This window comes from Ahaetulla prasina, chromosome 2, assembly GCF_028640845.1.
Source record: "Ahaetulla prasina isolate Xishuangbanna chromosome 2, ASM2864084v1, whole genome shotgun sequence".
Classification (NCBI taxonomy): domain Eukaryota; kingdom Metazoa; phylum Chordata; class Lepidosauria; order Squamata; family Colubridae; genus Ahaetulla; species Ahaetulla prasina.
This window is the reverse complement of record NC_080540.1, coordinates 260,386,438-260,399,633: the sequence shown is the minus strand read 5'-3', so window position 1 is coordinate 260,399,633 and position 13,196 is coordinate 260,386,438. Positions and strand designations below refer to the sequence as shown.

Below are 13,196 nucleotides of genomic sequence, written 5' to 3'. Positions count from 1 at the left end.
CATGTACTTTTTTTGTCTAACCATAACACCTCTTCCCTTTCTGTCAGTTCTGTTCTTTTTGAATAAATGTCATCTGTGTCATTTCACTAAGTTTCTGTGATGCTTATCACAATATATATATCCTTTGTTAGAGTTCCAAAATCTCTATATTTGCCATACATTGTGTTCATTGCTGTAGAAACATCTGAAATGGTGGTGGTACCCCTCCTGGCTTTATTGCTATAGTTTCCTGCTAACAATCCTTCTCTACCTATCTGCTTCTCCTTTTGTTTCTTGCATTTTTGGCCCCAGTCCTTGGAAGTGTATTCAGTTCTTGACTTTTGTAAAAGTTCTTTCATTCTGGTGTAATGTGCCCCTGATGAAATTAGTGAGGTGCCAAAAATACTCTTCACAGTCTTTGTAGCTCCCCTTTTGCCAGAATGTCTTTGTGTGGCCTATGATCAAAAAACATAAACCTTTCTCAGGAGCACCACCTTGACAGACCATCCTATTCACTTCCAGGATTCTGAAGCATTAGTTCCTTTTAGCAGGGAATTATCCATCATCAGGTAATTTCCAACCATCATGAAATGTCTGTTCTTCCACCAATTAGTTATTGTGTTTTTTTGAATCATGGAGATCTGTGAGTCTTTCACTGTGTTCTGTGAAGTTATGGTTGGCAAAGATTGCCCAGATAGCTGTAGGCTATCTACTAGAAGGAGAGAATACAATAGCAATTATTGAGCTCCATCAATACTGTGTATCTCATAATCAGCTTTCTTTTCCAAATCACATGCTTCCGATTCTCTTCTGCTTTGCATTCCCTGGGATTCACTTCTCTTTTCTGTCTCTCTGAAGAATTTTGCCTGTTCTATCCAGGACTTCTCACTTTCCCTGGTAGCCTGTAATGTAGAAACTCTGTACTAAAACCTTGCACTTTTAGCAGTTTAGGCAGAAGGATAAGTATTGTGCATATCTTGTAAGATCATCACAGCACTTTCTCTGCTATTATGTTGTTTGGAATCTCTCATTCTCAATCCTCCTGCCAAACTTCCCTACAAAACCTCTCATCCCATTTGCTTGCCTTAATCACAAGGTTCCTAGAAGCTACTTCTCTGGAAAGATGTCATGCTACAAGTGATCAAGAAACTGAGATTATTAAGTAATAGAGATATTCTATTGGCATCATCTTTTTGAAATGTTGCATTTATGTTGCAGGTTGCAGTTCTTCCTTATGCATGACAGACAGCTTGGTTATCTTGGATCATGGCATCTAGCCCACTCAATTCCTGGCAAATAGATGCGGAAGAAATGGAGGTAGAGACAGATTTTATTTTCCTGGCTCCAAGATCACCGCAAATGGGGACTGCAACCAAGAAATTAAAAGATGCTTGCTCCTGGGAAGGAAAGCTATAGCAAATCTAGACAGCATACTAAAAAGCAGAGTCATCACCCTGCCAACAAAAGTGCGTATAGTCAAGACTATGGTTTTCCCAGTTGCAATGTATGGCTGTGAAAGTTGAACCATAAGAAAGGCTGAGTGCCAAAGAATTGAGGCCTTTGAACTATGGTGCTGGAGAAGACTCCTGCAAGCCCCATAGACTGCAAGGCGATCAAACCAGTCAGTCCTAGAGATCAACCCTGACTGCTCTTTAGAAGGCCAGATCCTGAAGATGAAACTCAAATATTTTGGCCACCTAATGAGAAGGAAGGACTCACTGGAGAAGAGCCTAATGCTGGGAAAGATTGAGGGCAAAAGAAGAAGGGGACGACAGAGAATGAGGTGGCTGGATGGAGTCACTCAAGCAGTAGGCTTGAGCTTAAATGGACTCCAGAGGATGGTAGAGGACAGGAAGGCCTGGAGGAACATTGTCCATGGGGTTGCGATGGGTTGGACACAACTTTGCAAGTAACAACAACAAAAGTCATTCCCTCTCAGCCCTAATCAGTGTCATTGTTTCCGACAAGCAGGCTAATAACAAAATCTTTTGTTGCATTATGTATTCACAGCTTCTGTATAGGGACCAAGAGACTATACTGCAAAAACAAACAATGCAATAATGTGGGATAACCACTAAGAAAAACATGCGTCCCCCCTCCAGAAAATGATAAAAGGCAATATAACATATAAATTATGATTTCATCTTTAGTTCTGTCTTTCTGTTTGCAAGAAAGAAGAAATGCAATCTAAGTTCTACTCTTAATGTCATTGAAGTCATACAGTGAGGTTGCCAGATTCAATACCATCTTCCTCAAGTACAGTACTACTTTTGTTTCTTTCTAAGTAGTGCTAAGGTATATATCTATAACATATCTTATTCATCATTTCAGTAAAAAAATATTTTCTTGGGAATCTTACAAAATCTTTCTGGTTATTTCTGAACGTTATTTCCACATTCAAATCCTTAGGCTCTCCCTGTTGGACATCTTCTTCCATAATGTTTACATGAAACAGAGAACTGCATGAGCCCCGAAGGTCTTCTCCTAAAATATATCTGAAAAGGCATCCTCCAAATGTTGATTTGTATTATAAATCATGTATCTAAATATCCTTCTTCTTGATCACATACTAAATGAAAGCCAAAGCAAAAGAACAATACTAAGCAACAAAAAAGAAAGATAGTTATCCTGGTGGAACAGACAAAAATCCTCACAAAAGGTGGCCATAACCCAAAAGGAATGCAGGACAGCAGTAATACTCTTAAGGGATACTGTTCCAGAGAGTAGGCACATAATAGAGAAGGCATGTTTCTTGCATCCCATCAGATGACATTGTTTAATGGATGAAACCCAGAGCAGATGACTCGTCAAAGCTTACAGGATGGCTAGAAACAATAGAAAAACTTCTTCAAATATCTAAGCATTATAACATATAGAGCTTTATGGGTTAATAGAATTTCTATAACTACCACATTCTGCAAAGTGAAACTTCCAAATGGTATTCAAGATCAGCCCCACATAGGGTAATGTATGGCTGTGAAAGTTGAACCATAAGAAAGGCTGAGTGCCAAAGAATTGAGGCCTTTGAACTATGGTGCTGGAGAAGACTCCTGCAAGCCCCATAGACTGCAAGGCAATCAAACCAGTCAGTCCTAGAGATCAACCCTGACTGCTCTTTAGAAGGCCAGATTCTGAAGATGAAACTCAAATATTTTGGCCACCTAATGAGAAGGAAGGACTCACTGGAGAAGAGCCTAATGCTGGGAAAGATTGAGGGCAAAAGAAGAAGGGGACGACAGAGAATGAGGTGGCTGGATGGAGTCACTCAAGCAGTAGGCATGAACTTAAATGGACTCCAGAGGATGGTAGAGGACAGGAAGGCCTGGAGGAACATTGTCCATGGGGTTGCGATGGGTTGGACACAACTTTGCAAGTAACAACAACAAAAGTCATTCCCTCTCAGCCCTAATCAGTGTCATTGTTTTCGACAAGCAGGCTAATAACAAAATCTTTTGTTGCATTATGTATTCATAGCTTCTGTATAGGGACCAAGAGACTATACTGCAAAAACAAACAATGCAATAATGTGGGATAACCACTAAGAAAAACATGCGTCCCCCCTCCAGAAAATGATAAAAGGCAATATAACATATAAATTATGATTTCATCTTTAGTTCTGTCTTTCTGTTTGCAAGAAAGAAGAAATGCAATCTAAGTTCTACTCTTAATGTCATTGAAGTCATACAGTGAGGTTCAATACCATCTTCCTCAAGTACAGTACTACTTTTGTTTCTTTCTAAGTAGTGCTAAGGTATATATCTATAACATATCTTATTCATCATTTCAGTAAAAAATATTTTCTTGGGAATCTTACAAAATCTTTCTGGTTATTTCTGAATGTTATTTCCACATTCAAATCCTTAGGCTCTCCCTGTTGGACATCTTCTTCCATAATGTTTACATGAAACAGAGAACTGCATGAGCCCCGAAGGTCTTCTCCTAAAATATATCTGAAAAGGCATCTTCCAAATGTTGATTTATATTATAAATCATGTATCTAAATATCCTTCTTCTTGATTACATACTAAATGCAAGCCAAAGCAAAAGAACAATACTAAGCAACAAAAAAGAAAGATAGTTATCCTGGTGGAACAGACAAAAATCCTCACAAAAGGTGGCCATAACCCAAAAGGAATGCAGGACAGCAGTAACACTCTTAAGGGATACTGTTCCAGAGAGTAGGCACATAATAGAGAAGGCATGTTTCTTGCAACCCATCAGATGACATTGTTTTATGGATGAAACCCAGAGCAGATGACTCGTCAAAGCTTACAGGATAGCTAGAAACAATAGAAAGACTTCTTCAAATATCTAAGCATTATAACATATAGAGCTTTATGGGTTAATAGAATTTCTATAACTACCACATTCTGCAAAGTGAAACTTCCAAATGGTATTCAAGATCAGCCCCACATAGGGTAATGTTTTGCAGTAATTCACACATGAGATAACCAAGGCATATATGGTCATAAGAAGGGTCTCCTAGTCCAGCAACATTCGTAATTGATGCACCAGATGAATCTGCTCAAAAGCCCTCCTGGCTGCTACTTGATCTTTAAGCCAGAGTCTTGTTAATGTTGAACTTAAGCCTGCCCATCTAAACCTTTATACCTTCAGACACTGAATTAAGACCTTGAAAAAAAGTTCCCAAGATTTTTTTGTTAACAAATACATATATGCTTAAAAAGACTTACAGTATCATGTGGCCGATTATCCTTTCCTGATATGACCAAGAGATAATTCCACACCAACATCAGCAACAAGACCAGTGGAATCATGTACAGCTCAAAATTCCATGTTACAATAAGGAAAAGCTGGAACCAAGAAAAATATTATTTATCTGATTACATACTAAACTTTTTAACTTTTTAACTTTTGTTTTAGTTGTACATTGCTATTGTTTTTATACTGGCTGTAAACTGCCCTGAGTCCTTCGGGAGAAGGGCGGTATAAAAATCTAATAAATCATCATCATCATCATCATCATCATCATCTTCAGTTATCCTGCAATGAAATAATGGAATACATATGAGGGAAGCTTCTTTTGCATTCAAATTGTGCATTTTCCTGTTTCAGCAGATTGGGAAATTTTGAGGATATGGAAGGCATGGAAGAAGGATTATATATCCATTTACAATGGTGTTAAAAATTAGTTTTGTTCACAGAAATAAACGACTGTTATTTAATTTTACCTTTAATGTACAAAACATGGAAAAAACAGGTATTTCAAATCTCAGATCACACTTTTTCTTAACCACTTAGCTAAATATGGCACAGTAAAATTTTAATTTAACAGAATAGTCAGGAGAAGAGGTGTCTCTTAAATTTGAACATCTGTTAAAATTTATGTCATTTGTGTCAAAGTTCTTCATTTTTATTATTATGCAATTGACTTAAACAGCATCATTTGCAGGGAAGTCATGATTTAAAGGGCAGATATAGGGATGAAGGTCACATAAAACATTTGTCCATTTTATCTGAAGTTTGTTAGATCAAGATCCATTAAATCAAGATTTAAGAGTCATGTGACATGGGCAGCTATACAAATATGATAAAGAAAATAAAAGTAATGGTAATTCTGTTTAGAATTACAGAAAGCCAAGGAATTAATTCAAGACAAAGAAACTAATACCATTTCTCATTTTTATTTCTTACACAAGAAGTGAAATAACAGTTAATCTACTACCACAAACAATATAACTATTTTCATCTCTTTACATTCAACCCAGAAATTTATTTAAAATTTAAAAAAATAAAAGTTCAGGTACCCCTTCTTTATAGCTGTGTAGACTCCTTGGGGGGGAAAAGTTTCAAAGCTTTGACCATCCATATGAGAAAGTTTTTTAGTACTGTCAGTATGAATGCTAGTAACCTATCAATACTTTTTCTAAGAGGTCCCTAACAAAAAATATTCCAAATGAACAGTCTTATTCAGAAATATACTTTGGCAATGTATTTTTTTATGATACCATCAACATACTTATGCTTATATATATATATATATATATATGTTTTCTGAGGTTTTTGCGGGTGTTTGTATGTAGGTCTTTGGTTATTCGGGTTTTCTCCAGTAAAATTTTAATTTAACAGAATAGTCAGGAGAAGAGGTGTCTCTTAAATTTGAACATCTGTTAAAATTTATGTCATTTGTGTCAAAGTTCTTCATTTTATTATTATGCAATTGACTTAAACAGCATCATTTGCAGGAAGTCATGATTTAAAGGGCAGATATAGGGATGAAGGTCACATAAAACATTTGTCCATTTTATCTGATTACATACTAAACTTTTAACTTTTGTTTTAGTTGTACATTGCTATTGTTTTATACTGGCTGTAAACTGCCCTGAGTCCTTCGGGAGAAGGGCGGTATAAAAATCGAATAAATAATAATCATCATCATCATCATCATCATCATCATCATCATCATCATCATCATCATCATCATCATCATCATCATCATCATCATCATCATCATCATCATCATCATCATCATCATCATCATCATCATCATCATCATCATCATCATCATCATCTTCAGTTATCCTGCAAGGAAATAATGGAACACATATGAGGGAAGCTTCTTTTGCATTCAAATTGTGCATTTTCCTGTTTCAGCAGATTGGGAAATTTTGAGGATATGGAAGGCATGGAAGAAGGATTATATATCCATTTACAATGGTGTTAAAAATTAGTTTTGTTCACAGAAATAAACGACTGTTATTTAATTTTACCTTTAATGTACAAAACATGGAAAAAACAGGTATTTCAAATCTCAGATCACACTTTTTCTTAACCACTTAGCTAAATATGGCACAGTAAAATTTTAATTTAACAGAATAGTCAGGAGAAGAGGTGTCTCTTAAATTTGAACATCTGTTAAAATTTATGTCATTTGTGTCAAAGTTCTTCATTTTTATTATTATGCAATTGACTTAAACAGCATCATTTGCAGGGAAGTCATGATTTAAAGGGCAGATATAGGGATGAAGGTCACATAAAACATTTGTCCATTTTATCTGATTACATACTAAACTTTTAACTTTTGTTTTAGTTGTACATTGCTATTGTTTTATACTGGCTGTAAACTGCCCTGAGTCCTTCGGGAGAAGGGCGGTATAAAAATCGAATAAATAATAATCATCATCATCATCATCATCATCATCATCATCATCATCATCATCATCATCATCATCATCATCATCATCATCATCATCATCATCATCATCATCATCATCATCATCATCATCATCATCTTCAGTTATCCTGCAATGAAATAATGGAATACATATGAGGAAGCTTCTTTTGCATTCAAATTGTGCATTTTCCTGTTTCAGCAGATTGGGAAATTTTGAGGATATGGAAGGCATGGAAGAAGGATTATATATCCATTTACAATGGTGTTAAAATTAGTTTTGTTCACAGAAATAAACGACTGTTATTTAATTTTACCTTTAATGTACAAAACATGGAAAAACAGGTATTTCAAATCTCAGATCACACTTTTCTTAACCACTTAGCTAAATATGGCACAGTAAAATTTTAATTTAACAGAATAGTCAGGAGAAGAGGTGTCTCTTAAATTTGAACATCTGTTAAAATTTATGTCATTTGTGTCAAAGTTCTTCATTTTATTATTATGCAATTGACTTAAACAGCATCATTTGCAGGAAGTCATGATTTAAAGGGCAGATATAGGGATGAAGGTCACATAAAACATTTGTCCATTTTATCTGAAGTTTGTTAGATCAAGATCCATTAAATCAAGATTTAAGAGTCATGTGACATGGGCAGCTATACAAATATGATAAAGAAAATAAAAGTTCAGGTACCCCTTCTTTATAGCTGTGTAGACTCCTTGGGGGGGAAAAGTTTCAAAGCTTTGACCATCCATATGAGAAAGTTTTTTAGTACTGTCAGTATGAATGCTAGTAACCTATCAATACTTTTTCTAAGAGGTCCCTAACAAAAAATATTCCAAATGAACAGTCTTATTCAGAAATATACTTTGGCAATGTATTTTTTTATGATACCATCAACATACTTATGCTTATATATTATATAATTATTTTTGAACACTTCTTCAAACACTCCTTCAAAACAACAGGCAAGAATTATTCCTCCTCTCTCAATAAAGAAGGGCAGTTCTTAAGATGATGTTTGCCAATGCATGGGTTTGTTGGGACACATGTACCATCTAACATTTTTTTTTCCTGGAGGTCTACTTTTATTCATCGTCCAGTTTCTGCATATTTGATCAATCTTTAAAAACTCACAGAGTAATCAGTTACTGATATGGTTCAAAGATTATTTTGCCAGATCAGCAGCACAAAGAGATAAAGCAATACTATGATTGGTTAAAGGTTAGGCTTTTTTTTTTTTTTTTGGTCAAACACAACAGTATATATAAGTATAAGCATGAAATAACCAAACAAATTGGATACAATCAAGGGGAACACTAGGACAGGAACGGTAGGCATGCTGGTGCTCTTATGCACGCCCCTTCCATATTCCTCTTAGGAATGTGGTGAGGTCAATAGTAGATAGTTTTTGGTTAAAGCTTTGGGGGTTTGGGAAGAGACCACAGAGTCAGGTAGTGCATTCCAGGCATTAGCAACTCTGTTACTGAAGTCATATTTTCTACAATCAAGATTGAAGCGGTTCACATTCAGTCTATTGTGTGCTCATGTATTGTTGCGATTGAAGCTGAAGTAGTCTTCAACAGGAAGGACTTTGTAGCAGATGATTTTATGAATTATATTCAGGTCATGCCAAAGGCAGCAGAGTTCTAAATTTTCTAAACTCAGGATTTCAAGTCTGGTGGCATAAGGTATTTTGTTGTGATCAGAGAGTGGAGAATTCTTCGTGTAAAATATTTCTGGACATGTTCAATTGTATTGATGTCTGAAATATGGTATGGGTTCCAGACAGGCAAGCTGTATTCAAGAATTGGTCTAGCAAATGTTTTATATACTCTGGTTAGTAGTGTAGTGTTTCTGGAGAAGAAGCTACAATTTAGCTGTAGGTTTACAATTCTTAAAGCCTTTTTTGCGATGTAGTTGCAGTGGGTTTTGGCACTTAGATCATTTGATATGAAAACTCCAAGGGGTGAGGATCATCTACAAGGTAATGTTCCTCAAGCTTGTATTTAGTGCTCTGATTCCTTTTTCCAATGTGTAAGACAGAGCATTTGCCAGTTGAGATTTGGAGTTGCCAAATTCCGACACAAAGTCAAGGTCTTTTTGAAGGGTAGCCGCATTGTTGGTAGTGTTAAATAGTTTAACATCATCGGCGAAGAGAACACAATTACTTTTAATATGGTCACAGAGGTCGTTAATGTATAATATGAAGAGTGTTGGTCCTAGAACGCTGCCTTGGGGGACACCGCTATTGACAGGAACGGCAGGCATGCTGGTGCTCTTATGCACGCCCCTTACAGACCTCTTAGGAATGGGGTGAGGTCAATAGCAGATAGTCTTTGGTTAAAGCTTTGGGGATTTGGGGAAGAGGCCACAGAGTCAGGTAGTGCATTCCAGGCATTAACAACTCTGTTACTAAAGTAATATTTTCTTCAATCAAGATTGGAACGGTTCACATTAAGTTTAAATCTATTGTGTGCTCATGTATTGTTGCGATTGAAGCTGAAGTAGATTTTGACAGAAAGGACATTGTAGCAGATGATTTTATGAGTTATACTCAAGTCATGTCGAAGGCGACAGAGTTCTAAATTTTCTAAACCCAGGATTTCAAGTCTGGTGGCATAAGGTATTTTGTTGTGATCAGAGGAGTGTAGAACTCTTCTTGTAAAATATTTCTGGACATGCTCAATTGTATTAATGTCCGAAATGAGGTGTGGGTTCCAGACAGGCGAGCTGTATTCGAGAACTGGTCTAGCAAATGTTTTGTATGCTCTGGTTAGTAGTGTAATATTTCTGGAGAAGAAGCTACGCTTAAGATTAAGTCTACAACTCTTAAAGCCTTGTTGGCGATGTAGTTGCAGCGGGCTTTGGCACTTAGATCATTTGATATGAAAACTCCAAGGGGTGAGGGTCATCTACAAGGTAATGTCCATCAAGCTTGTATTTAGTGTTCTGATTCTTTTTTCCAATGTGTAAGACAGAGCATTTGCTGGTTGAGATTTGGAGTTGCCATTCCGACACAAAGTCAAGGTCTTTTTGAAGGGTAGCCGCATTGTTGGTAGTGTTAAATAGTTTAACATCATCAGGGAAGAGAACACAATTACTTATAATATGATCACAGAGGTCGTTAATGTATAATATGAAGGTCCTAGAACACTGCCTTGGGGAACACCGTTATTGACAGGAGCGGGATTTGATAGGGCACTGCCTATTTTGACCATTTGTCTGTTTCACAGGAAGGCTGTTATCCAATTATGGAGGGGTCCGGAGATGCCATAGGATTTAAGTTTTAGAAGAAGTTTGTCATGTACCACTGAGTCAAAAGCTTTATAGAAGTCTATGTAAATTGCATCTATTGCTTTGCCCTGGTCAAGATTTATAGTCCATATGTTTTTGCAGTGAAGAAGTTGTAAATTACAGGATAATTTTTTTTCTGAAACCAAATTGTTTATTAGAGAGTAGGTTGTTTGTTTCAAGGTGGAGGGTGATGGATTGGTTGATGATTGATTCCATTATTTTGCAGGTGACGCAACATAAAGAAATTGGTCTGTAATTTTCAACTAGGCTGAGGTCTCCTTTTTGAAGACAGGGATGACTGTGGCTAGTGACCATAGTTTGGGAAGGAAGCTGGTCCTGAAAGATTTTTCAAAGATTATGCTTAGGGGTTTTGCTATATTAGTGGAAAGCTTTTTTAAGAAGTATGCACATAGACCATCAGGTCCAATAGATAGAGATGGTTTCAGTCTGCGAAGGGCCTCTTCGACGTTATCTTCTGTGAAATCTATTTGTGTTAGATCGTTGTAATCATTGTTGGTACGACTGGGGAATTTTGGGTATGAGCCATTACTGTTAACAAAGACTGAGCCAAAGAATGTGTTAAAGAGGTTTGCTTTAACTGTTTCATCATTACATTCTTTATCATTAGGGATGGGATGGATCTCGAGTCTTTAAGTTTGTTCTTTACAAAATCATAGAAAGCGCGATTGGGTTTTGTGCGCAGAAGGTCTTCTTCTTGTTTGATGTGGTAATTGGTGCATTCAGTCTTTATTTGGTGACATATATTTTTGTAGTGGTTTTTAAAGTTGGCTACATAGCCAGTTTTATTTTTTCACCAGAGGGATTTTTTTTGGGATTGGAGCTTTTTTATTGAAATGGGTAGTTTGTTTTTCCTGATTTTGGTGGTGGTTTGTGATACGTACAGTTTAATGACTCTACTGACTTCAAATAGGAAAACGCTATAGTGGTCTTCAGCAGTGATACAGTTAGAGAATAGAATTTTTCAGTCAAGAGATGAGAGGTCGGTGTCTATAAGATCATAGTTGGCTTTTTTGAAATTGATGTTTAGTATTTATTTATTTATTTATAATTGAATTTGTATACCTCCCTTCTCCCGAAGGACTCAGGGCGGTTAACAGCCAGTTTAAAAAACATATTAAATACAAATTAAAAACACAATAAAATTAATATAATTTGTGGCCGAAATACTAAAAAGCTAACATTAAAACTAGTTAAAAACTAGTATACCATTATTATGGAGATTATTGTAAGGGCGTATATTGAGACAAAAGTCTATCATGCTGTGGTCACTGTTGGAAAAGGGTTTTTTTATTTGCAGTCCATAAATTGAGTTTGCGTTGTTGCAGAAGATGAGGTCAAGGCAGTTGTTGAGTCTTGTATTGTTAGTTACTAGTGGATCAAGACCTAGATTTGTAACAGCATTGTACAGGGTAGTATGGATGGGTTCAGTTGTACATTCGTTTGTTATCCAATTAATAAGATGTAGGTTGAGGTCACCCAGGAAGATGAGAGGATAAGGGCAAGAGGCAGCCCATGTTAGTAGTGTGGTTAACATGTTCGCATGTGCAATGTCGTAGTCAGGGGCTCTGTAGCATAGCAAGAAGCAAAGTGTGATGTTAAGGGACAGTTCACAGACAATAGTTTCTGGAAGAGCGAGTTTATGTGCAACTTGAATATTTTTTAGATTCAGTGACTTTTTGATGAAAGTGGCCTTTAAGTTTTTAATTTGAACTTTACATTCAATTTTTGAACATTTTAACCATTACATAAGCAGAAATCCAATAGAACATTGTTACCTTACATTTAATTTTCTGAGAAATTGCCACTAAGTATATGTGATATCTATTTTCTAAAAAAGCCAATGGATATATGGAAGGCAAAATGTAGAAATCTAGGCTAGTATAACACACTATTTAAATTCTTTAAAGTGAGAAATGTATTACCTAGCTATGTTAAGCACACTTGTGCAAACAAAAAGCCAGTATGATTGTAATGGAGATAGATTCAATTTAAAGTGATCAATAGGACTGTGTTTTTGAAGGACAACTTAAGTTTTCAATCTCAAATAAAGGATCTTTTCACCAACGGAAATAAAGCTTTCTTCTTTATAAGAATAGAAATTCATTCCTAATCTCAGCATCCTTGAAAACATGAAATAAACTACCCCAAAATATGTATTTTAGATGACAGTTTATGTGATCAAGTTAATGCTTTAAAGTAAATTCCACCTTAAGTAATAATAACAAGATGCTTCATGCATAAGCGAAGTATTATGTGAATCTACAGTTAGTTCACCAGGGACGCAGTGGCCCAGGGGCTAGGATGTTGAGCTTGTCAATTGAAAGGTCGGCAGCTTGGCAGTTCGAATCCTTAGTGCTGCCGCGTAACAGGGTGAGCTCCCATTACTTGTCCCAGCTTCTGCCAACCTAGCAGTTTCGAAAGCATGTAAAAATGCAAGTAGAAAAAATAAGGACCACCTTTGGTGGGAAGGTAACAGCGTTCCGTGCGCCTTTGGCATTGAGTCATGCCAGCCACATGACCACAGAGACGTCTTCGGACAGCGCTGGCTCTTCGGCTTTGAAACGGAGATGAGCACCGCCCCCTCGAGTCGGCAACGACTAGCACATATGTACGAGGGGAACCTTTATCTTTACCTTTTACAGTTAGTTCAGAATTCATTCCAGGCGGCATAAATATGTTTGCATCAATGAATAAAAAATAAATTTTGCCTGATCACATGAAGTTTAGAAGCAACAAAACAGCTTCAAGATTTTATTTATTTAT

At 36.4% G+C, this 13,196-nt stretch overlaps 1 protein-coding gene across 1 annotated transcript in view; it reads right to left on the bottom strand.

Annotated features, from left to right (window-relative positions):
- Positions 1-13,196, bottom strand: part of LOC131192955 (multiple C2 and transmembrane domain-containing protein 1-like) — a 144,676-nt gene that overhangs the window by 32,780 nt on the left and 98,700 nt on the right. Inside the window, exon 15 of the mRNA XM_058172595.1 lies at positions 4,674-4,793. Within this exon, the coding sequence (XP_058028578.1) occupies positions 4,674-4,793 (120 nt within the window). The remainder of the gene's footprint in view (positions 1-4,673; positions 4,794-13,196) is intronic.